The sequence below is a fragment of the Columba livia genome, chromosome 29 (assembly GCF_036013475.1).
Source record: "Columba livia isolate bColLiv1 breed racing homer chromosome 29, bColLiv1.pat.W.v2, whole genome shotgun sequence".
In the NCBI taxonomy this organism is placed as follows: domain Eukaryota; kingdom Metazoa; phylum Chordata; class Aves; order Columbiformes; family Columbidae; genus Columba; species Columba livia.
In genome coordinates, this window is record NC_088630.1 from 754051 (window position 1) to 779309 (window position 25259).

Sequence of the window (25259 nt, forward strand, 5' to 3'; positions counted from 1 at the left end):
TACGCGTCACCCGCTCTGTGCCTGTCACCCTGTCACCCGCACCTCGGCCTCCCAGAGCCCTGTGGAGGATGGGAGAGGGTGGAAAGACCAAAACGGCTGATTTTTGTGGGTGGGGGGCGGGGGGGACAGTGCTGGCGAACAGCCTCGGAGTTCACCAGCCACAAATAATTTGGGGGGGGGGGGGATTTGATTTGGGGCGAGCCTGTGGCTGCCCAATCCAGGCTCCACAGAGCCTGGTGCTGGCTCTGGGGCCGCGGTGTGAGCGCTGCGGTGACGGGCACAGCGGGTTTTGGGGGGTCTCTGCTCTCCGGGGCTGGCTTTTGGGCTGCGAAAGGCCTGCGTGGGTAAGGTGGGGGTGCAGAAAAGCTTCACTCGCATGGGGGGGGGGGGGGGCGGGGGGGTGACAGACAGGAGTAGCTGTCAGGCGACACGGCGGGGGGGTTAGTCCCTCTTGAGCTGATCTGGGGATGTTGCTCCCTGTCACCGAGCCAGGTTAGAGGTGACAAAGCTCCCTAAAGCCCCGAGACCCCCCCCGTGGCCCTTTTTTAGGGTGGGGGGGGGGTGCTGGTTGAGTCGGATGGGGGGTCAGGCCTGAGTGGGGGTCTCCAGGACCCCACCCCATGCTTCCCAAGCTTGGGGAAAATGCAGCGACTCATACCAGGGTGATGCCCCCCCTGGGGTGAGCTCCCCCCACCCCAGGGACCCCCCCGCAGGCAGCGCAGGCAGGGACTGGTTTTTCCATGAGGCTTCATAGGCAGAGAAGGGGGATCAGCTACCGCTGTCCCCCACTAAACCAGGCTTAACTTTGCTCCCCCCACCACGCTTGTTCTGGGGATGGAAATGTCACCGTCCCCTCCTCACCTTGCCCCCCCCGCCGCCCTCCCTTTTGCCTCCCTGCCTCCCCCCCCCTTTCCAACAGCTTCTCCTGCCCGCTCCTCGCCCCGGTGGGGAAGCGCTTAAATGGTTTGCGCCCCCCCCAAGCGCCTTTCGCATGGGGAGGGCCAGACCTTGCGACCCCCCCGCGGCACCGGAGCCTCCCCCGTTAGAGCAGTGAGGAGCTGCCCCGGCCATGCATCCCTTCCCTGTTTTTTCCACCCCCCCCTTTTCCTTCTCTTCCACCCCTGTCCCTTGGCCTGGGGGGGGGACCACGCGACCCCCGCCCCCCCGTCCCCGTCCTCCCTCCCCGGCGCAGCCGCGGGGGCCGGGCTCCGGCGCGGGGCCGCGCTCCCTCGCTCCAGCGCCGTTCCGCTCTTGTCTCTGCAGCTCCAGAGTCGTTTGCGTAGAGCAGGGTTTTGCGCTCTGTCTTTGCAGCTCAGAGCAGGGTCCTACCCCTCAAAAATAAGCGATAACCCAAACTAGAAATACGAGAGCGGCCGAGCCGATGCGGATGTTTTTGGTGTTAGCGGAAGGTTTCGGATTGCCAGCCCTGGAGACTGAAGTCCTCTAATTTATCCACAGGACAGGTACAGCAGCGGCAGTGCGAGCTACCCCACACCGCCCCATCCATGTGCCTCAACTCTGACTTGGAGGGACCACCTCAGGAGGTGAGAGGGGAGTTCAGTCTCCACGGCCCGTTCAATCCTTGGCCTCTTTGAGACTGCCAACAAGGGGTGGCATTTTCCCTGTCCCCATTTAAAAAAAAACCCAACCTGACAATGGTGGCTTTTTTATTTTTTTTTATTCTTTTTTTTTATTTTTTGGTTTTGGTTGTCGTTTATTTTTATTTTTGTAAATGCTGTGGACTCCTGTCCACTGGGAAAACTGGACTCTGAGCCCACCAACCTCTCCTCACGCAGGCCACCCGGCAGCCACTGCATGGCAACGAACTTGGGCCAATTCCAGCCTGGGCTGCAGTTCTTCCGGTGACCTGGAAGTGAGGCTGTGTACCCCCCTCTCCCCTCCCTTTACATCCCACCCCCCCACCCAAAAACCTGCCCGGCCCCCCTTTCACCCACCCCGACCCCCCCACCCTTAGCCAGCAGGCCCCAGCCAGTGACTCGTCCTTTCTGGGTAGCTTCAGGAGGAATCTGAAGTCTGTGGCTGTCCCTTAACCTCAAGACAATGGAATTGTGGCAGGTCAGGCACTCAGCCTCATCCCCCCCCACCTTGCCCCCGTGCCCCCCCCGGACACCTCTCTTTCGCCTCTCTAGCCTCGGTAGCCAGCTCCAGCCTTTAGCTTGCCGGGCGACGTTTTCTAGGCGTGCACAAGTGACGAGAGGACTCGCAATGGGACATTTTGATTATTTTTGTTATTTTTTGGGGGCGGGGGGGCTGGTTTTGCTGCTGGGCCGATGTAACGGGCGGGGGGGCGGGGAGCGGGTGCAAGCAGGGTTGGGGGTGTCAGAGACCTTCCCGTCGGCGAGGCGGGGGCGCAGGGTTTAGAAGCATTTCTCGGACTCCACCACACCATAACATCTTCATCAAGATCCTTGGCCGTGTTCTTTTCATTTGACTTTTTATTTCTTTTGATTTTTCTTTTTGTCTGCCACTTGTTATATATATATATATATATCTCTATTTTTTTTTTTCCAATTATTATTTTTCTCCAATTCTCATTTTTTTGGGGGGGACGGCGCCGTCCTGTCCGCTCCGTTAACCCGCCACGTAAGGCCAAATCGAGTCAAAATACCGCCCGTCTAGACTGAAGTTGGCTTGTGAAGCATTTACCGTCCCCACCTCTCCCTGCCCGCTTCCCTCGCCCCGGAGAACTCTCCACCTTGGCTCTCTGACTTCCTGGCTCGTTGAAATCTGTCTGTCCCTGGGTGACTGTCCGATGGTCATTAATAGGATTCTTTGATTTTTCCTCCTTTTTTGTAGGCCTATACCATTCAAGGACAGTATGCCATTCCACAGCCAGATGTAAGTTTTGTTTTACGCCTTCTTGTCTTTGCAAAAGAAATAACACCAAGCCATCCACCCCCTTTTCCTCGCACCTCCCGACCCCCTCGCTCCCCCGCCAAATTTGCTCCGCGCTTGGGCCGAATACTCGATCTGATCCAAACTCCCCCCCCAAAAAAAACCACTCGCCTCCCTTCAGTTCACCCTTTGGCTTCACCCAGTCTCTCCTTTTTCCCCCCCGCCTTTCTGACACTTCCCTCTTCCTATATATCTCTATTTTTGGTTTTATTTTTCCGCCCCACCTCTCCCCAGCTTGGCATTTCACACCAGCTCCAGCTTTTCCCTCGCCCCCCCTCCCTATTTGCTCCTTAAATTTGCCACAAATCCCCCTTCGAGAGCAACAAAAAGCTCCAATCCAACCCAGCACCCGCTGGTCCATGTCCTGCTTGTTCTCCCAGCGCAGGGGGCGCTGGTGGCATTTTTGGGAGGGGGGTCAGGGGGTCGGTCCCCCAGCCTGTTGGGGACACTGGTGACAGTTCACTGTGGGACACCACCATCCTTTGGCACCCATGCTCATCCCGTAGGCTCGGTGCAGGTTGTGGGGGGCGCCCAATTTTGCTTTCGGCACCTATAGAGCAGCAAGCGGTGGGGGGGGACGACACCAAAACCACGTACGGAGGGGCCGGGGGGTTCTGTATTAATGTTCATGCTGCGAATCCTTCTCCGCGCTTGGGAAATAATTAACGTCACCCTTTGTTCTTTCTTTTTTCTTCCATGTTTTTTCTCTCTCTTTCCCTTTATTCCCCCCCCAGCTGACCAAGCTGCACCAGTTGGCAATGCAACAGTCACACTTTCCAATGTCTCATGGCAACACTGGATTCAGTGGTATGGAAACTCCTTTGCTCTCTTCTCTTTGCCGCCGGGGGGGGCAGAGGCCGGTTCCTCTCAAACGGGGCCTCCGCTCGCAAACATAAACCAAAACACCCCCCACCCCCAAAACCGAACTGAGGGTGTTCCCGAGCCCGGCCAGGTAAATGATTTTTACCACGACGTCTCTTGGTAGCGGCTTCGCTGAGTCTCGGGGGTACAAAAGAGGTTAAAAGACACCAAATGAATCAAACCGAAAGCAAAGCAGCGAGCGGATGGGGCCTCTGTGCTGCTTCCCACCCTCACCCAACGCAGCGGGGACCCCCCCGACCCGCAGCACCGTCCGTCCCCTCCAGCAGCTTGAGTTGTACCAAATTGGCTGGAGATTGGTTAAGAACGGCTTGAAAATTCTTTGGAAAAGCTCCTTTTTGGGGCTGGGAGCCTGAGACGGCCCAACTCACTGTCCCTTGTGTCTTAACAGGCGTGGAATCCAGCTCTCCAGAGGTGAAAGGCTATTGGGGTAATGATTGAAAACCGCAATCTGTAGTTAATTCTATCGTGTATTAATGAATTAATACCCGCCCGGGGCTCGTTCTCCCTCTTCTGGGGGCCGGGGGGGCTGTGGAAAGGCCGGAGGTCCCGGTTTGCTTTTAGCACCCAGGATTTGTCGGGGGGTCCCTCACTTCACCCCCCCAACCTGTGCGCTGGGCCGGATGGGGGGGTGAGTTCTTTAATTGTGCCCCCCCCCCCCCGCCTTGCCCCAACCTGAGGAGTTGCTGGAGCCAATCGCCTGCTTGTCCTGGTGACACGGGGACAGCGCCGTGTCCCCACGCTGCTTTGTGCCCCCTGTCCCCCCCCACCCCCAAAACCCTGGGGTGCCGCTTCAAGGTTCCCTGAAGCCGGGAGTGAGTGGGGAGGGGGGGCAAAAAATTCTCCAAATCTCTATAAATCCGCTTAGCGCGCTTTTCTGGCCCCGTCTGAGACGTGAGCGGCCTCGCAGGGCCCGGTGACACCCCCAGGAGTTGGGGACAGAATTGGGGTCACCTGTGGGGGGGGAGGGGGGGAATAAAGGGAGCGTGGGGGGGTTGCGTAACCTCCCGCTCGCTTCTGCGCGTCCCCTCCCGCTTTCAAAGCATCTTCGAGGGAGCCCTGGAGCCGGCAGCGAATGCTGGGGGGGCTGTCTGTGCTGTGTCCCCCCCCCCATTTTGTCACCAGCCCCCCCTTTGACCCCCCGTCCCCGTTTCCTCTCCCTCTCCGCAGGTTTGGACGCCTCGGCTCAAACCACCTCTCACGAACTCACCATTCCAAACGATGTGAGTGTTTTGTTCTTTGGGGGGGGGGTGTCCCCCATCCTTTCCAAGCGTCCCCGTGAATCACTGGGATCCACCCCCCCATTTTAATAACAAAACGGGGTGTTCTTGCTGTCAAAGCTGCACCAGGGCTTGTGGTGTCCCCCCAAATCGCCGCCTCCTCAGCCCGTAAACCCACTGGGGGGGACACGCTCGCTACCAAGGGAAGAGGACCATGGGTTGAGATTCTTAATCACCGCTAATTAAGCCATTTCCCGCCCCCCCCAGTTGATTGGCTGCATCATCGGGCGTCAAGGCGCCAAAATCAATGAGATCCGCCAGATGTCCGGGGCGCAGATCAAAATTGCCAACCCGTGAGGGATCCACCGACAGGCAGGTCACCATCACCGGCTCGGCGCCAGCATCAGCTTGGCCCAGTATCTAATTAATGTCAGGTACGGTAGCGCCTAATGAGCCTCGTGGGGTCTTTGGGGGGGTTTCTCGCCCGTATTTTGGGGTATTTTCCCCTTTTTCCTGTCCCGTTTTCCTGGTGCGATCGCTTCCCGCTCTCCCGGCCGCAAAGCGTTGGGCTGAGTGACAAAGGGTGGCCCGTGGGGACCTCGGCGATCAGGGCTGTGCCGGCTGAGCCAATTTTGGGGGGTGACGGAGGTTTAGGGCCCGACTCGGGCTCTGTGTCCCCAACCCTGGTGTGTTTTGTCCCCGTGTCCCCCGCGATGCCGGTGTGGGGGGCCGAGCCCCGGCTGGGCGCCGCTCTGCCTGACGCGGCAGAGGAGAAGCCGCTGGGGTTTCTGGCTCTGGTTTTGGTGATGTTCGGTGGTTTTGGATGATTGAGCTCGCCCACGCGCTCCGGGGGGTTCGCGGGGGGGCCCGGTGTGGCCAGACCTCGCCGGGCTCGGCTGCGGCTTCGCAGCATCGCTCCCTCCCTCTTCCCTTCCCCGGCCCTCCTTCCCCTTCCCGGCCCTTCCCATTGCTCCTTCCCCTTCCCAGCCCTTCTTCCCGTTGCTCCTTCCCCTTCCCGGCCCTTCTTCCCGTTGCTCCTTTCCCTTCTCCAACCCGCTCCTCCCTTTTTTCTTTCCCTTTTCCCCATCCCTCCTTCCTCTTTCCTTCCCTGTTTCCTGTCCCTCCTTCCCTCCTTTCCTTTCCCTTTTCCTTCCCTCTCTTCCTTCTCCCTTTCCCCTCCCTTCTCCCTTTTCCTTGCCCATCCCTTTTCCCTTTTCCCTTCCCATCCCTTTTCCCTTTTCCCTTCCCATCCCTTTTCCCTTTTCCCTTCCCATCCCTTTTCCCTTTTCCCTTCCCATCCCTTTTCCCTTTTCCCTTCCCATCCCTTTTCCCTTTTCCCTTCCCATCCCTTTTCCCTTTTCCCTTCCCATCCCTTTTCCCTTTTCCCTTCCCATCCCTTCCTTTTCCCTTTTCCTTTCCCATCCCTTTTCCCTTTTCCTTTCCCATCCCTTCCTTTTCCCTTTTCCTTTCCCATCCCTTCCTTTTCCCTTTTCCTTCCCCATCCCTTCCTTTTCCCTTTTCCTTTCCCATCCCTTCCTTTTCCCTTTTCCTTTCCCATCCCTTCCTTTTCCCTTTTCCTTCCCCATCCCTTCCTTTTCCCTTCTCCCTTTTCCTTCCCCTCCCTTCTCCCTTCTCCCTTTCCCTCTCCCCCCTGTCCCCCCTTTCCCGCCCATCCCCCTCCTGCTGCGCCGGCCGCTCTGTGTCCTGTGGCTTTTTTTGTGCTGCTCCCACCCACCCGTATTTTTGTTTTTCTTTTTTTTTTTTTTTTTTGGTTTGTTGTTTTGTTTTGTTCCTTTTTTGTTTTGTTCTTTTTGTTTTTCTTCCTCTGTTACAGTTTAGAAAGCGCTAAACCCTCCTCCTCCCAGGCAGCCTCCGTCACTCCGACCCCCGACCACCTCAGCATCAACCTCTCTCAACCCTCCACCCCTTCTTCTTCTTCTTCTTCTTCCTCCTCCTCCTCCTCCTCCTCCACCACCACGGCGGGCGGGGGGGGCCCTCCCGACGCCCCCGGCGTCCCCAGCCCTCTCGCCACCGTCCCCTGTGTCTCCAGTCTGCTCGGTGGCATCAAACCCGTCCCTCTCCTGGCGCTCAATGTGGCCGCCAAGGCCGCCCCCCCCGCCGCCCCCCCCTGCGCCGCCGCCAACAAACTCAAAAGCGAAAAGCAGCGATTCGCTCCCTACTGACTCTTTTAGCGGGGGGGGGGGCAAGGGACCAGCACGTAGAAAACGCTCAAAAAGCGAATTTCTCTTTAATTTTCCCCGTTTATCTTTAATTTCCCCTCCCCAGCTTGCGATGGGCCCGTTCCCCCAATTCCTCCTTGTAGCTGTTTCATTCCCCCCCCCCATTTTTTAGTAGCTTGTTCGCAATGGCGGTTGGGGGGGGGTGTTGGGGGGGGTGCTTCATTAAGGGGGTGGGATTTAATTGCCGTCCCGGTGCCGGGGGCTGTTTCATTAATTAATTAATGTCTGTACCTGTAATAAAGTTGCCACGGTGCGAATGTGCTCTGGTAGATCTGTGCTGGGGGGGGATGCGGGGCGCCCTCAGTTTGGGGGGGGGCTCATTGCCACCCGTATTGGGGTGCCCCCCCATTAATTGCAGTGAGGTGGGGGGGCGGCTTTGTCCTGTCTATTGTGTGTCCCCCCCTTTGTGCTCCCCAAGGGCTGGGGGTGCAGACCCCCCCATTTCCTTGCTGCCTGATTCCGTGGTGTCCCGTCCTCACCCCCCCCCCCAGAAATAAGCTTTGAGGCTGCTGCTGCGCTTGCTCTGGTTCTGTGTCCCCCCCAGGTGACCCCCCCACCCCAAGTGACCCCCACATCAGTTTGGGGGGCTGATGCTTCTTCCCAGCGCTTGTGCCTAAACCTGCACCCCAAACCTTCCTCCGTGTCCCCCTCAAACCGCTCCCCATGGGGCTGCCCTTCCTGTGCCCCCCATCACCCCCCAGGGTGAACCCCCACCTTTATGGGGGGGGCAACACCTCTTCCCCCCACTTGTAACCCTGCACCCCCAAACCCCCTCCTGTCCCCTTTGGGGACCCATCTGTGTCCCCCCACCTTGGGACAACCCTTCCTGTGACCCCCCCCACCAACTGATCCCCCACCTTCATTTTGGGGGGGGTGGTCAAGCCCCTCCCCCCCAAATCTGCCCTAACTCTGTACCCCAAACCCTCCTGTCCCCTTTGGGGACCCATCTGTGTCCCCCCCACCCATGGGACAGCCCTTCCTCTGCCCCCCCATCCTCTTCCTCACCCCCCAGGTGAACCCCTATCCTGGGTGACCCCCCCTTCATTTGGGGGGGGCGATACCTCTTGCCCCCCAGTTCTCCCCACACAATCCCCCAGCACCCCAAACCCCTTTGGGGACCCGTCCTCTTTCTCACCCCCCTGCGTGAACCCCCATCCTGGGTGACCCTTCAATTAATTTTGGGGGTGGGGCAGCACTCCCCCCCCACTTCTGCCTTAAACCTGCACCCCCCCAAAATCCCCCCCCCCCCGTCCCCTTTGGGGACCCATTTCCCCTTCCCCCCAACTTTGGGGTCCCATTTCCCCCATCCTCTTCCTCAGCCCCCCAGTTCCCCCCTCCCTTTCCCATTCATTTTGGGGGGCCAACACCTTCCCCCCCCCCTTCTTTAAACCACCCCCTGTGCACCCCCCATCCCTTTGGGGTCCCATTTCCCCATCCTCTTCTTCACCCCCAGTTCCCCCCTCCCTTTTCCCTTCCGTTTTGGGGTGCCAACCTTCCCCTTTCTTGGAACCACCCCATGTTAAACCCCCCATGTGCACCCCAGTCCCCCCAACTTTGGGGTCCCATTCCCCCCGGTTCCCCCCTCCCTTTCCCCTTCCAATTTGGGGGTGCCAATGTTCCCCCTTCTTCAAACCACCCCCTGTGCACCCCCCATCCCTTTGGGGTCCCATTTCCCCTTCCCCCAACTTTGGGGTCCCATTTACCCCCCAGTTACCCCCTCTCTTTCCCCTTCCATTTTGGGGATGCCAACACCTTCTCCCCCTTCTTTAAACTGCCCCATGCACCCCAGTGCCCCCAAGTTTGCCCTGTTTTCCCTTCCCCCCAACTTTGGGGTCCCATTTCCCCCATCCTCTTCTTCACCCCCCAGTTCCCCCCTCCCTTTCCCCTTCCAATTTGGGGGTGCCACCCTTCCCCCTTCTTCAAACCATCCCCTGTACACCCCCCATCCCTTTGGGGTCCCATTTCCCCTTCCCCCAACTTTGGGGTCCCACTTCTCCCCCAGTTCCCCCCTCCCTTTCCCCTTCTAATTTGGGGTGCCAACCTTCCCCCTTCTTCAAACCACCCCCTGTGCACCCCCCATCCCTTTGATACCCCATTCCCTTTCCCCCCAACTTTGGGGTCCCATTTCCCCTTTTCCCCATCTTTGGGGTCCCATTTCCCCCATCCTCTTCTTCACCCCCAAATTCCCCCCTCCCTTTCCCCTCCCACTTTGGGGGTGCCCCCCTTCCCCCTTCTTCAAACCATTCTCTGTGCACCCCCCATCCCTTTTGGGGTCCCATTTCCCCCATCCTCTTCTTCACCCCCAGTTCCCCCTCCCTTTCCCCTCCCACTTTGGGGGTGCCCCCCTTCCCCTTCCCGCGCCCTGGCCGGTTTCGGGGTGCCCGGGCCCTGACGCGCTCTTCTCGTTGCAGGCTGTCCTCGGAGACCGGGGGCATGGGGAGCAGCTAGAGCCGCCGCCGCCGTTTGTACATTTGGTTCCTCTCCACGCCCGCTCCAGGTCCCGTTTTTCTTTCGGTTCTCGTTTTATTTCCTTCCTTTTTCTCTCTCATATTATTTTTTGGTTTCGTTATTGTTGAATTTACACCATTTTAAGGTTGGTTGGTTTTTTCCCCCCCCCCCCTCCGTTCAGCCGATTAAAACAAAAAGTAAAACGCTCGAACCCCAAATATTAGTTTTATAAAGCTTCTCTCTGCCCCCCCCCCCAAATCCCCCCCCACCCCGAACCCCTTTTTTTCGGCTCACGAAGTTTCCGTTTTTCGTCACGAGTGGAAGAGAAAAACCCACAGAAATGACACCCTCCCCCCCCCCCCGTTTCAGTTTAAATTCTGTAACGTCAGGAGATTTTTCAGAAAAACCAAGAAATGAAATAAAAAGATGGACTGGAGCTGTTCTGTGAGTAGAACGGGGGGGTTGGCTGCGGCATCGCTCTCCTTGCCCCCCCCGCCTGCTTGGGCCCCCCCAGTGCGGCTTTGGGCTCCCCTGGGGGTGCAGTGGGACGCCCCAGGTTTATAAACCACCCCCGGGGGGGTCTCAGGCTCCATAACTCACCCCGGGGGGGGATTATTCTGGGGGGCTCTTTGGTACATTGAGTGTTCCTCTTGCTTTTTAATGGGAACCAGTGGCCCAGCTCGGGGGGGGGGGGTCACTTTTTCCATCCCCCCCCACCCCAAAATCCAGCTGGGGCCTTTATTTGTGTTGTGGGGGTGGGGGGGGAGGACAAATCCCCCCCTGGGGCTCCAGTGCTCCCAGTTCTACCAGTAAACAGGGTTGGACTGGGGGGGTCAGACCCTTATTGTGCGTGCCCCCCCCCCCCCATTTTCCCATTTTGTGGGGGTGAATTTCTTCACTTTTGGGGGTGGGGGCTGCTACAGTAGGACAGTAGGACCTACATAAACACAAGGGGGGGACACAGCTTCCCCTCTGTGCCCCCCCTCCCCAATTCCGCCCCCCAGGCACAGAGACGGCAGCGGGTCTGTAGAGATCCATAGATATTTATATAAATATTTGGGGCTGTACAAGTGGGGGGGGTGTGTGGGGGGGTGTGTGTGGGTGTGGGGGGGGTGGGGGGACACACGCAGGTCACAGGTCGGGGGGGGGCCGTGGGCCGGGGGGGCCCCTCCCCGCTGCCTGAGTGATCCAGCTCCGCGCTGTCACAGTCCGAGTCCTCCGACACCTGGGGGGACACACACAATCTGGGGGGGTCAGACACCCCCAGAGTCCCCCCCCCAAGCTGGACCCCCCCAAACTCCTCCTGGGGGTCCCCAACTCCATGGCCCCTGATTTTTGAGGGACCCCCCATGGGATCCACCCTCCCCAAGCTGTTATGTTTTTTTTGGGGGGGGGGGGTATGGGATTCCCCCCCACTCAATGGTACATGAACTTGGAGTCTCATCCTCAGGGGGGTCATGGGACCCCCCTTACTCTTGGGGGGCTTTGGACACCCCAATCCTGTAGGAGAACCTCATGGGGACCCCCTCCCTATAGAACCTGGGGGGTCCTGGGGGCACCTCCTTTATTCTGAGCCCCCTCCCCCATGGTTCCCAATCGTGGGGGACCCACCCACCCCTGGGGACCTGAACCCCACCCTGGGGGGCTCAGGGGGTCTCTACCCCACAGTTTCTGACCCTGGGGACCCCCCACCCTGGGATCACCCCCATCCCTGTCACCCCCCAGGGTGGGGGCATCACCTTGGGGCTGAGGGCTCTGGGGACCCCCCCAACCCCTTGGGACCCCCCAAACTCACAGTCCCAAGTCCTGGGGGGCCCTTGGGACCCCTCCAACCCCTGGGGTCACCCCCATCACCCACCCCAGGGTGGGGGTGTCACCTTGGAGCTGAGGGTCCTGTGGACCCCCCAACTGTGGGGGCCCCCCCCAACTGTGGGGACCCCCCAATCCCCTGGCACCCCCCAAACTCACAGTCCCCAGCCCTGGTATCACCCCCTCCCAAGGTGTCACCAAACCCTGAGGGACCCTGGGGACCCTGGGACCTTAACTCCCTCCTGGGCTGGCTCAGGGGGTCCCCACCCCTGGGGGACTCTGGGGACCCTGCACCCCTGGGATCACCCCCATCACCCACCCCATGGTGGGGGCATCACCTTGAGGCTGAGGGTCCTGGGGACCCCCCCAAACCCAGAGTCTACACGCCTGGGGGACCCTTGGGAACCCCCAGCCCTGGTATCACCCCCTCCCAAGGTGTCACCGAGCTCCGAGGGACCCTGGGACCTTAACTCCCTTCTGGGCCGGCTCAGGGGGTCCCCACCCCTGGGGGACTCTGGGGACCCCCCACCCCTGGGATCACCGCCCCCCCTGGCGGGTCCCTGACCTTGGGGCTGCCCCCCCCGCCCTGCCGGGCCGTCCCGTCGGGGGGCGCCGCGTCCAGCGGGATCTCGGAGCCCTGGGACAGCAGGTCCTCGGAGCGGTCGTCGGGCCGCTCGTCCGTGTTGGTGCTGCCCACGTCGGGGGTGGCGCTGTGGGAGGGGGTGGCGCTGTGCGAGGGGGTGGCGCTGTGCGACGGTTCGCTCGTGTGTCCCTCGTCCCCGTCCCCGTCCGAGAAGTTCTCCGAGCTGAAGGTCGACAGCGACTGGCGCTTGCTCATCCCCGGGGGCCACCTGGGGAAGGGGGCAGTGAGGACCCAGGCGTCCGGGCACCTGAACCCCCCCCCTGCACCCAGCCTGGGTGGCTGAGCACCCATGGACCCCCCTGCATCCATCCCAGATGTCTGAGCACCCACGGACCCACCCTAGCGCCCACCGACCCCCTGCACCCATCCTGAGCACCCATGGACCCCCCCGCACCCATCCCTGGTACCCACCGACCCCCTGCACCCATCCTGAGCACCCATGGACCCCCCACACCCATCCCTGGTACCCACCGACCCTCTGCACCCATCCTGAGCACCCATGGACCTCCCGCACCCATCCTGAGTACCCACCGACCCCCTGCACCAATCCTGAGCACCCATGGACCCCCCACACCCATCCCTGGTACCCACCGACCCCCTGCACCAATCCTGAGCACCCATGGACCCCCTCACACCCATCCCTGGTACCCACCGACCCCCTGCACCCATCCTGAGCACCCATGGACCTCCCGCACCCATCCTGAGCACCCACCGACCCCCCTGCATCCATCCCAGATGTCTGAGCACCCATGGACCCACCCTAGCGCCCACCGACCCTCTGCACCCATCCTGAGCACCCATGGACCCCCCACACCCATCCTGAGTACCCACCGACCCCCTGCACCAATCCTGAGCACCCATGGACCCTCCACACCCATCCCTGGTACCCACCGACCCTCTGCACCCATCCTGAGCACCCATGGACCCCCCCGCACCCATCCCTGGTACCCACCAACCCTCTGCACCCATCCTGGGTGGCTGAGCACCCCTGGACCCATCCTGGGCTTCCAAGCACCCATGGAACTCCCCGCACCCATCCCAGTTGTCTGAGCACCCATGGACCCCCCTGCACCCACCCTGGGTGTCCCAGCGCCCCTGGCCCCCCCAGCCGCACCCAGCACCCTTGGGTGGGGCTCAGCACCCACCTCTGCCGCAGCGGCAGCTCCACCTCGCTGTCCACCTCCCCCTCCTCCTCCTCGGACGACACCCCCCGCTTCTGCAAAACGGGGTGGGGGACACATATTGGGGTCCTCAGCTGCCCCTCAGGATGGACCCAGGTGTCCTGACCCCCCCCCCCACCCCAGGAGAGACCCCCAATCCTGACCCCCCAAAGGTCCTGAACCCCCCTACTTAGGAGCAGCCCCTGTGTCTGCTCCCCCCAAACCCCTTCCCAGACAGGATCCACCCCCCCGGATGGACCTGGGGGTCGTGTGTCGTGTCCCCCACCCCCCCAAAAAAGGGACCCAGGTGTCCGGGGCGCTCACCTGGCCGCGGGTGACGGCCGCCCGGTACAGCAGCGCCGCGGGGGTCAGGTGCTGCCCGGCCCCCCCTCTGCCCCCCCGGCCGCCCCCACTGTCCCGCTCGGGCTCTCCGGGGGTGGGGGGCTGCGGGGGGGGCGACTCCTGCGTGCCCGTTGCCCCCCCGGCTCCCGCATCGGGCACCGCGGCCGGGGGGGCCCCCGCAGCCTCCAAGGTGCCCCCGAGGATGTCGGGGCCGGGGGAGGTTGGGGGGGGTCCCCGGGGGGGTCCGGCCTCGGGGCCCTGTTCCGCGCAGCCCCCCCGCGGTCCCGCTTTGCGGTGCCGGCCCTTGGCGCGGCGGCTGCGCCCGGGCGAGGGGGGGCCCTTGGGACACCCCGGCAGCGCCACCTGCGCCATGGCCGCGTCCAGCTTGGGCAGCAGCACCTCGGGCTTCAGGATGTCGGGGCTGGGGGGGCACACACGGGGGGGCTGCAGATGGGGACCCAGGCGTTCCCCTCCCCACCCCCAGCCAGGGGGAACCCCCATGTCCAGAACCCCCAAATCCAGACCCCCCCCACTTCCCAAACCCCCATCCCAAGGGACACCAGTATCTGCACCCCCACCAAGGTGAATCCCCAGAGCCCCCACAAAAAGGGCCCAAACCGCCCAACCCCCCCCCACCCGACTCCAAAGGACCCAGGTGTCCGGGCTCCCAGCCCCCCCACAAAGGATCCCCACATCCAGCTCCCCAGACCCCCCCACCCTGACAGACCCACATGTCCAACCCAGAAGACCCAAATGTCCAAACCCCCAGGTCCCCCCACCCCAAAAGATGCCCCAGAATCGAACCCCCAGCCCCCCCTCCCCAAAGGACCCAGGTGTCCGGGCTCCCACCCACACTTCCATGTCCCCACATCCCCGCAACCCTGAGGGACCCCCATGTCCATGTCCCCCACAAGCCCCCCAGCGCCAAACCTCCCCACCCCCCCACCCCAAAGGACCCAGGCACCCCTGCGCCCTCCCCGGAGGGACCCAGGCGTCCGGGCGCACCGCTTGCCGTGGGGCGAGAGTTTCTGGGGGACGTTGCGTTTCTTGATGAGGGTCTCGACGGCGTTGCCGTGCAGGAGTCCCCGCGGTGCCCGCGGCTTGAAGAGCCCGGGGTAGCGCTTCTCCAGCGCCTGCTCCCGCCTGCCACGGGCCACCACGTGTGGGCACCCGCCCCGGGGACATGGGGGGGACACGTGGGGTAAGGGGTGGCCATGGGGTAGGGCTGGTCATGGGGTACATAGAGGGTTGACCATGGCCATGGGGTGGCCATGGGGTGCTATAGGTTTGGCCATGGTCATGAGTTGGCCATGGGGTGGCTGTAGGGTTGGTCATGGGGTGCTGTAGGGTTGGTCGTGGCCATGGGGTGGATATTGGGTTGGCCATGGCCATGAGTTGGCCATGGGGTGGCTGTAGGGTTGGTCATGGGGTGTTGTAGGGTTGGCCATGGCCATGGGATGGATATTGGATTGACCATGGCCATGGGGTGGCTGTAGGGTTGGTCATGGCGTGCTGTAGGGTTGGCTGTGGCCATGGGATGGATATTGGGTTGGCCATGGCCATGGGGTGGCTGTAGGGTTGGCCATGGCCATGGGGTGGATATTGGGTTGGCCATGGCCATGGGGTGGCTATAGGGTTGGTCATGGCGTGCTGTAGGGTTGGCCATGGCCATGGGATGGATATTGGGTTGGCCATGGCCATGAGTTGGCCATGGGGTGGCTGTAGGGTTGGTCATGGGGTGCTGTAGGGTTGGCCATGGCCATGGGATGGATATTAGGTTGGCCATGGCCATGAGTTGGCCATAAGGTGCTGTAACGTTGGCCATGTCAATGGGGTGGCCATGGGACAGTTCTAGGGGTGGTGCTGGGTGCCGGTGGGTGCTGGTGGGTGCTGGTGGGTGCCGGTGGGTGCCGGCAGTGCCGTCTCACCTGAGCAGTTCCTTCTCTTTGAGCTCCAGCTGCAGCATGAGGGCGCTGAGCTCCATGTAGAGGTTGTTGGCGCGCTCCAGCTTGCGCTCGTAGTGCTCCCGGATGTCCAGCGCGTGCCTGGCACGGGGGACACATCTGGCATTGGCACAGGCACCTCAATGCACCCCATGGCACCCCAATGCACCCCGCGGCACCCCAATGCACCACATGGCACGACAATGCACCCCAGTGCATCCCAATGCACTCCACAGCACCCCAGTGCACCCCAATGCACCCCATGGCAACCCAATGCAGTCCATGGCACCCCAATGCACCCCAGTGCACCCCATGGCACCCCAGTGCACCCCATGGCACCCCAATGCACCCCATGGCAACCCAATGCGGTCCATGGCACCCCAATGCACCCCACAGCACCCCAATGCACCCAGCACGTGCAAGGACAAGCACCCAACAGCCAGCCCTCCACCCCAGCACCCCCGACGCCCCCTGCCCACGGTCCCGCCGTGTCCCCAGTGTCCCCGTGTCCCCAGTGTCCCCACCGCAGCTCCTCGCGCCGGCGGTTGATGAGCTCCTCCTCCAGCCGGTGCAGACACGTCCCCTCCGACTTGATCTTCTCAAAGTGCAGCTTCACCTCCTCCCGCCACTCCGCCTGCGGCACCGGCCACGGCTACCGCGGGCACCATGGGCACCGAGCACGCCTACCGCGGGCACCACAGGCACCGGCCATGGCTACCGCGGGCACCATGGGCACCGAGCACGCCTACCGCGGGCACCACAGGCACCGGCCACGGCTACCGCGGGCAGCACAGGCACCGGGCATGGCTACCGCGGGCACCATGGGCACCGGGCACGCCTACCGCGGGCACCGGGCACCACGGGCACCAGCCATGGCTACCGCGCACTCTGGGCACTGGCTACTCCGGGCACTGGGCACACTGGGCACCAGTTACTGCACGTACTGGGAGTCCCAGCTGTTTGGTATCTCAGGGGGCTCAGGGTTCTGGGGGTGCTGGGTACCCAAGTTCTGGGGGTGCCGAGTTCTGGGTGCTGGGTTCTGGGGGTACCAGGTTCTGGGGGTTCTGGGTTCTGGGAGTTCTGTGTTCTGGGGGTGGCGGGGTCTGGGGGTGGCGGGGGTGCCAGGTTCTGGGGGTGCCAGGTTCTGGGGGTGCTGGGTTCTGGGGATTCTGTGTTCTGGGAGTTTGGGGTTCTGGGGGTTCTAGGTTCTGTGTTCTGGGGGTGCTGGGTTCTGGGGGTGCCGGGTTCTGGGGGTGGTGGAGGTGCCAGATTCTGGGGGTTCTGGGGGTGCTGGGGTTCTGTGTTCTGGGGGTTCTGGGGGTACTGGGGTTTGGGTTCTGGGGGTTCTGGGGGTGCCGGTTCTGGGGGTACCTGGGATTTGAAGTATGTCTCCTGGGGGGTGGAGAGCACGTCGGCCGAGGCGATGTCGAGGTGCAGCAGGATCTGGCGGAAGGACGGGCGGTTCCGGGGTTTGCTGTTCCTGGGGGGGACACGGCGCTGGGTGCAGGCGGGGGGGACACGGCTGGGTGTGGGGGACACGGCTGGGTGTGGGGGGGACACGGCTGGGTGTGGGGAGACACATCTGGGGGGGGGGTGGCACAGCTGGGTGTGGGGGACACGGCTGGGTGTGGGGGACACACAGCTGGGTGCGGGGGGGACACAGCTGGGTGCTGGGGGACATGGCTGGGTGTGGGGGGGGACACAACTGGGTGTGGGGAGACACATCTGCTGGGGGCACAGCTGGGTGCTGGGGTGAGACATGGCTGTGTGCGGGGGGGACACAGCTGAGTGGGGGGGGGACACAACTGGGTGCTGGGGGGGGAAACACGGCTGGGTGTGGGGGGGACACAGCAGGGTGCTGGGGGGGACACAGCAGGGTGCTGGGGGGGACACAGCGGGGTGCTGGGGGGTGCTGAGGCTTTTGAGGTGCACAGGGGCGCACAGGACATGGGGCAGCAATGCCCCGGTCCAGCATCCCACGGGTGGGGCCACCCCCAGGGTGTGTGGGGGGGTTCCCTGTGACAAGGGACAACCGCCCACGTTGGGGTGCCAAGGCAGGTCCCTCAGAGTGGCTGTTCCAGTGGGGGGGTCCCCCGTGGGCTGGTTCCACCACGAGATGGGCGCCCATGGCGCGGTGTCCCCAGGGCGGGGTGTCCCCACGGTGTCCCCATGGTGTCCCCACGGGTGGCACTCACCAGCACTGCCGCAGCAGCACCTTGAAGCCGTCGGGGCAGCCGGAGGGGACGGGCAGGTGGAGGCTGTTGCTGCCCACCCCCCAGATGATGGCCGAGGAGTCCACGTCCTTGTAGGGGATCTCGCCCGTCAGCAGCTCCCACAGCACCACCCCGAAGGACCTGGGGACGGTGGCACCCGCGGCCCCGTCACCCACCGCTGGGCACCCCCCCAGGGGCTTCCCCTGGTCCCCCTTGCCCTGGTGTCCCCTCCCTGCCCGTGCTGGTGTCCCCAATGTCCCCTGCTCCTCCTCAGCTTCTTGATGTCCCCCACCCCTGTCCCCCAGTGTCCCTCCCAGAATCCCTTATGTCCCCACCTCTGGTCACCCACAATGTCCCCCTGTTCCTATTGTCTCCAATGTCCCCAGTATCCCCAATGTCCCCACCTCTGGTCACCCACAGTGTCCCCTCAGTGTCCCCCTGTTCCTATTGTCTCCAGTGTCCCCAGTACCCCCAATGTCCCCACCTCTGGTCACCCACAATGTCCCCCTGTTCCTATTGTCTCCAATGTCCCCAGTATCCCCAATGTCCCCACTTCTGGTCACCCACAGTGTCCCCTCAGAGTCCCCCTGTTCCTATTGTCTCCAATGTCCCCTGTGCCACCCAGTGTCCCCGTTGCCTCCCAAAGCCCCCGGTGTCCCCGATGTCCCCAAGGTGCCCTCACCAGATGTCCACCTTCTCGGAGACGGGCTCGTTGCGGATGACCTCGGGTGCCATCCAGGCCACCGTGCCGGCGAAGGACATCTTGGTGCTCTTGTCAATGAGCTCCTTGGAGGTGCCGAAGTCCGAGATCTTCACCACGTCGTCGTAGGTGATGAGCATGCTGGGGGGCAGCGGCTCAGCGCCACGCCAGCGCCACGCCAGCACCACGCCACGTCATCGGGTCACGGGCATGCCACCACCGTGGGGACAGCGTCACGGACATGCCACCACCATGGACACAACATGATGGATGTGCCACCACCGTGGGCACAATGTCATGAACATGCCACCACTGTGGGCACAACGTCATGGACGTGCCACCACCATGGGCACAACATGATGGATGTGCCACCATCATGGGCACAACGTCATGATGGACATGGCACCACCATGGACATGTCATCACCATGAACATGTCACCACCATGGCCATGTCACCACCATGGCCATGTCACCACCGTGGACATGTCACCATCATGCACATGTCACCAACATGCACATTTCACCACCATGGCCATGTCACCACCATGCATATGTCACCAACATGCGTATGTCACCAACATGCGTATGTCACCACCATGCACATGTCACCACCATGCACATGTCACCACCATGGCCATGTCACCACCATGCACATATCACCACCATGGACATGTCACCATCACGAACATATCACCACCATGGCCATGTCACCACCATGGCCATGTCACCACCATGCACATATCACCACCATGGCCATGTCACCACCACGAACATGTCACCACCATGGCCATGTCACCACCATGCACATATCACCACCATGGACATGTCACCACCACGAACATGTCACCACCATGGCCATGTCACCACCATGGCCATGTCACCACCACGGGCACTCAACCATGTCCAACACGCAGCCCCCAAGGGGACAAGGCACCACCACGGCCACGGCGCTGCCACCACCACGCACCCACCACACGCACGTCCCCACCGCGGCCACGGCCCCACCGCAGCACCCATGGGTGCTCCCGAGCCCCCGGCCCCGCTCACTTGGGCGACTTGAGGTCGCGGTGGATGATCTTGTGCAGGTGCAGGTAGTTCATGCCGCCGGCGATGCCCATGGACCAGTCGACCAGCAGGGACGGGGTGACCTTGCGCCCGGCGCGCAGCACCTCGTACAGCTGGCCCTGGGCGCAGAACTCCATGATGATGCAGTAACAGGGGGCCTGGGTGCACACACCCCTGCGGGCACAGCGCCACCTCAGCGCCCGCCGCCCAGCCAGGGGACACCCACTGGCACCCAAAGGTGCTGGGGCACCAAATGTCTCCAGGGCACCCAACTGTATTGGGCCACCCAACTGTATTGGGCCACCCAACTGTACTGGGGCACCCGACTGTACTGGGGCACCCGACTTCTCCAGGACACTCAACCGTATTGGGATACCCAACTGTATTAGGGCAACCAGCCTTATTGGGACACCCAACCTTATTGGGACACCCAACTATTTTGGGGCATCCAGCTTCACCAGGGCACCCAACCATATTGGGGGATCCAACACTATTAGGGCACCCAACCTTATTGGGGCACCCAACTCTACTGGGGCACTTAACTTTGTTGGGCACCCAACTCTATTGGGGCACCCAACTGTATTGGGCCACCCAACTGTACTGGGCCACCCAACTTCTCCAGGACACTCAACCATATTGGGATATCCAACTGTATTAGAGCACCCAACCTTATTGGGGCACCCAACCTTATTGGGACACCCAACTATTTTGGGGCATCCAGCTTCACCAGGGCACCCAACCATATTGGGGGATCCAACACTATTAGGGCACCCAACCTTATTGGGGCACCCAACTCTACTGGGGCACTTAACTTTGTTGGGCACCCAACTCTACTGGGGCACCCAACTGTATTGGGCCACCCAACTTCTCCAGGACACTCAACCATATTGGAATATCCAACTGTATTAGAGCACCCAACCTTATTGGGGCAGCACCCAACATTATTGGAGAACCCAACCTTATTGGAGCACCCAAATGTATTGGGCCACCCAACTATTTTGGGGCACCCAGCTTCACCAGGGCACTCAACCATATTGGGGGACCCAACACTATTAGGGCACCCAACCTTATTGGGGCACCCAACTGTGTCAGGGTACCCAACTCTATTGCGGCACCCAACTATTTTGGGGCACTTGACTTCTCCAGGACACCCAACCTTATTGGGGCACCCAACCTTATTATTGGGGCACCCAACTCTATTGGGGCACCCAACTTCTCCAGGACACTCAGCCATATTGGGATACCCAACTGTACAAAGGCACCCAACCTTATTGGGCCACCCAACTATTTTGGGACACCCAACTTCACCAGGGCACCCAACCTTATTGGGGCACCCAACTTTGTCAGGGCAGCCAACTCTATTGGGGCACCCAACTGTTTCGGGGCACTTGACTTGTTCCATGGTGTCCCCATGTCCACGTCCCGCGTCCCCACGGCCCCCACGCCCCCCGGCCCCATCGCTCACTTGAAGGTGATGATGTTGGGGTGCTTGAGCTTGCGCAGGTGCTTGATGTCGGTCTCCTTGAGGTCCCGCACCTTCTTCACAGCCACCTCCTCGCCGTGGAAGCGCCCCAGGAACACGGCGCCCTGCGCCCCGCTGCCCACCCACTGCAGGTCCAGGATCTCCTCGAACGGCACCTCCCAGGGGTCTGTGGGCACCCGTGCCCGTGGGACCCCACGCCGGCACCCACACCCATGGGACCCCCACACCAGTACCTGCGCCCGTGGGACCCCACACTGGCACCCACACCCATGGGACCCCCACACCAGCACCTGCGCCCGTGGGACCCCACACTGGCACCCACACCCATGGGACCCCCACACCAGCACCCGCGCCCGTGGGACCCCACACCGGCACCCCTGGGGCACCCGCACCCATGGGACCCCACAGCGGCACCCCTGGGGCACCCGTGCCCATGGGACCCCATACCCTTCACCCCATAGCACCCTCCCTTGCCCCATAGCACCCTCTTCACCCCATAGCGCTCTCCCTTACCCCATAGCACTCTCCCTTGCCCCAAAACACCCTCCCTTACCCTATAGCACACTCCTTCTCCCCACAGCACCCTCTTCACCCCATAGCACCCTCCCTTGCCCCATAGCACCCTCCCTTGCCCCATAGCAGCCTCCTTCACCCCATATCACCCTCCCTTACCCCATAGCGCCCTCCTTTGCCCCACAGCACCCTCTTCACCCCATAGCACCCTCCCTTACCCCATAGCGCCCTCCTTTGCCCCACAGCACCCTCTTCACCCCATAGCAACCCCTTACCCCATACCACCCTCCTTCTCCCCATAGCACCTCCATTGCCCCATAGCACCCTGTCACACCCCACAGCATCCTTTTCACCCCATTGCATCCTCTCTTGCCCCACAGCACCCTCTTCACCCCATAGCATCCCCCATGCCCTATAGCGCCCTCCTTCACCCCATAGCAGCCTCCCATGCCCCACAGCACCCTCCCTTGCCCCATAGCATCCTCCCTTGCCCCATAGCACCTCCCTTGCCCCATAGCACCCTCTTCACCCACAGCCCCCTCCCTTACCCCATAGCACAGTCCTTCACCCACAGCCCCCTCCTTCACCCCATAGCACCCTCCTTCACCCCACAGCCCCTTCCCTCACCCCACAGCAGCCTCCCTTGCCCCATAGCACCTCCCTTGCCCCACAGCCCCCTCCTTCACCCCACCCCGCCCTCTCGCCCCCCGCAGCCCCCTCGCCCCCTCACCCTCCTGGGGGTGCTTGTGCTCGGCCGCGTAGGCCTTGCCGATCATGGTCCAGACGGGCCTGAGGCAGCCGAACAGCCCCTCCAGGAACCCCCCCCCGGCCTGGCAGCGCAGCGGCGCGGGCTCGGCGGCCGGCGGGCCCGGCGCCTCGGGGCCCAGCTCGGGCTGCCGGGGCGGCCCGCGGCGCGGCCAGGCCTCGGGGGGCGCGGCGGGGGCGGGGCCGGCGGGCAGCGCCTCGCGCAGCACGCACTGCGTGGGGGTCAGATCCTGCTCGGGGGTCCCGTCCGAGCCCAGCGCCAGCGACGGCGACGGCGTGCGCGTCTCGTGCAGACAGGCCATGGCGGGGCCCCCCCGAGCCCCCCGCGCCCCCTGGGCCTGCGGGAGGGGGCGTCAGTGCGGGGGGGGCCCGCCTGCACCCATGGGCGCCCCCTTGCACCCAGGGGTGCGTCTCTGTGCATGCACCTGCACCCTCATGTGCCCCCCCTTGCACCCAGGGGTGCGTCCTTGTGCATGCACCTGCACCCTCATGTGCCCCCCCTTGCACCCAGGGGTGCGTCCCTGTGCATGCACCTGCACCCCCTTGCACCCGTGTGTGCACCTCATACATGCACCTGCACCCATGTGTGCACCCCCTTGCACCCATGGGTGCGTCCCTGTGCACGCACCTGCACTCTCTTGCACCCATATGTGCACCCCATACATGCACCTGCACCCATGTGTGCACCCCCTTACTCACACGTGCACCCCCTTGCACCCACGGGTGCATCCCTGTGCACGCACCTGCACTCTCTTGCACCCGTGTGTGCACCCCATACATGCACCTGCACCCATGGGTGCACCTCCATGTGTGCACCCCCTTACTCACACGTGCACCCCCTTGCACCCAGGGGTGCGTCCCTGTGCATGCACCTGCCCCCCCTTGCACCCATGTGTGCACCCCCTTACTCACATATGCACCCCCTTGCACACATGGGTGCCCCCTTGCACCCAGGGGTGCATCCCTGTGCATGCACCTGCACCCAGGGGTGCACCCCATACATGCACCTGCACCCATGGGTGCACCTTCATGTGTGCACCCCCTTACTCACACGTGCAACCCCTTGCACCCATGGGTGCAGCTCCACGTGTGCACCCCCTTACACACACGGGCACCCCCTTACATGCACAGGCACCTTTTTACACATGTGAGCAACCCCCTCGCACCCACGTGTGCAACCCCGTCTGTGTGTGCACCCCCTTACGTGCATCTGCACCCATGGGCACCCCTTTACGTGCGTGGGCACCCCTTGCACCTGTGTGTGCACCCCCGGCACGTCTGTGCACCCCCTTGCACCTGGATGCATCCGTTGCACCCCCTTGCACCCACATGAGCGTGCAAAGAGGTGCACAAGCATGCAAGAGCACACACGAGTGTGCAAGAGTGTGCACAAGCATGTGTGAGCACACGGCAGCGCGCAAATGCGCTGGGGGGGAAACTGAGGCAGGGCCGGGGGGGGACCCAGGAGTCCGGGGGGAGGGGGGTCCCTGGGTGGGGAGGGGATGAGGCCCGATCCAGGTCCCCTGAAAATTCGGGGGGGGGGCGGGGGGGGGGGGAGTGGGGGGGTTGTTGCCATGGCAACAGCGGAGCCGGCGATGAGGTCATCACTAAAATTAGGTGAGGGGGGGGGGTTGAGTCACCGGTGGGGGGGGGCGTGGGCGGGGCTTAGTGTCACCCCGAGGGACCCAGGCGTCCGGGTGTGGGGGGGATGACACGACCCGCCCCTCCAGGTGTCGTGTCCCCCCCGTGGTGACATCACGTCACTCGGTGACGTCACCCCGGTAAGGGATGAGCCTCCCCCACCCCCCCCCGAACCCCCCCACGAGGAAACTGAGGCACAAGCGGCCGGGGGGGGAGGGGTATGTGTGTTGTGTGTGTCTCTATCGCGACATGCGACAGCCCCGTGTCGCGACAGAGAGGAGCCGGAGATGAGAGAGAGCGCCCCCCCCCGCGCCGTCCCCGCCAACACGACATGTCGCGACACGGGGAGGGGCGCACGCATGTGCGGAGGAGGGGGGTGTGGGGGTACAGCCTGGGGGGGGCACACGCGTGTGCACGTGCCCCGGGGTGGGGGGGGGCGGTGTGTGTGTGCACACATGTTGGGGGACACACGCGCGTGTAAAGGGGGGTGCACGCCCACGCGGGGGGGGGGAGCACACGAGTGCGGGGGGGAGGTAAGGGAGCGGTGGGGGGTGGGGGGTCACTCGTGCACACGGAGCTGCCCACGCGTGTGCAAGAGCATCTCCCACATTGCGGGGGGGCACACGCGTGTGCAAGGCCGCTCTTGGCCCTGCCCCCCCCCATCACCCCCTCTCAGCCCCCCCCGACCCCCCCAGGAGCTCATGAGGGGGGAGGATGCGCTGCCCCCCCGCCCAGGCCTGGCGGGGGAACCCAGGCGTCCGGGAGTGGGGGCGGGGAGCGCATCCCCCTCCGCTCCATCCCCCCCCGGCTCCATCCCGGCCGCATCCCTGGTCCTACCCCCCCCACCTCCCCCCCGCGGCCCCGGTACCTGGGGGGGTCCGGTGGTGCCGGTGCTGCCGGGGGTGATGCCGGTGCTGCCGGGGGGGGCGCGGGCGGGGCCGGTACCGGGGCCCGGTGCCGCGGTCAGGGCGAGCGGAGCGGAGCGGAACGGCCCCGCCCGGCGCTCGGCCCCGCCCCGGCCCCGCCCCAGCCCCGCCGCACCGGGGACGCACCGGGACCGGAACCACAGCGGGACCGGGACCCCAACCGCACCGGGACCTCCAACGGCATCGGGACCGGAACCACAGCGGGACCGGCACCCCCATGGCACCGGCACCCCAATGGCACCGGGACCCCAACCGCACCGGCACCCCCAATGGCACCGGCACCCCAATGGCACCGGGACCCCCAACAGCACCGGGACCTTCAACGGCACCGGGACCGGAACCACAGCGGGAC

At 63.1% G+C, this 25259-nt stretch overlaps 2 protein-coding genes across 2 annotated transcripts; one reads left to right on the forward strand and one right to left on the reverse strand.

Moving 5' to 3' along the window:
- The first annotated feature begins 960 nt into the window (after window positions 1-960).
- Window positions 961-9660, forward strand: PCBP2 (poly(rC) binding protein 2). Its single transcript, XM_065043343.1, is given in 12 exon segments — window positions 961-1050; window positions 1459-1483; window positions 1486-1544; window positions 1797-1862; window positions 2818-2859; window positions 3651-3723; window positions 4187-4225; window positions 4966-5018; window positions 5283-5368; window positions 5370-5407; window positions 5410-5449; window positions 6850-9660. Coding segments are annotated over 12 exon segments (960 nt in total). The 3' UTR covers window positions 7199-9660.
- Window positions 9661-10630: 970 nt separating this feature from the next.
- Window positions 10631-25004, reverse strand: MAP3K12 (mitogen-activated protein kinase kinase kinase 12). The gene is made up of 14 exons (XM_065043512.1): window positions 24850-25004; window positions 22306-22678; window positions 21045-21228; window positions 19562-19753; window positions 18496-18654; window positions 17796-17954; window positions 16972-17080; window positions 16125-16234; window positions 15586-15702; window positions 14663-14800; window positions 13640-14078; window positions 13301-13371; window positions 12078-12363; window positions 10631-10928 (listed from the first exon to the last, which is right to left on the reverse strand). The coding sequence occupies exons 2-14, from the start codon at window positions 22640-22642 to the stop codon at window positions 10641-10643; spliced, it is 2589 nt and encodes an 862-aa protein (XP_064899584.1). The 5' UTR covers window positions 22643-22678; window positions 24850-25004; the 3' UTR covers window positions 10631-10640.
- Window positions 25005-25259: the final 255 nt, after the last annotated feature.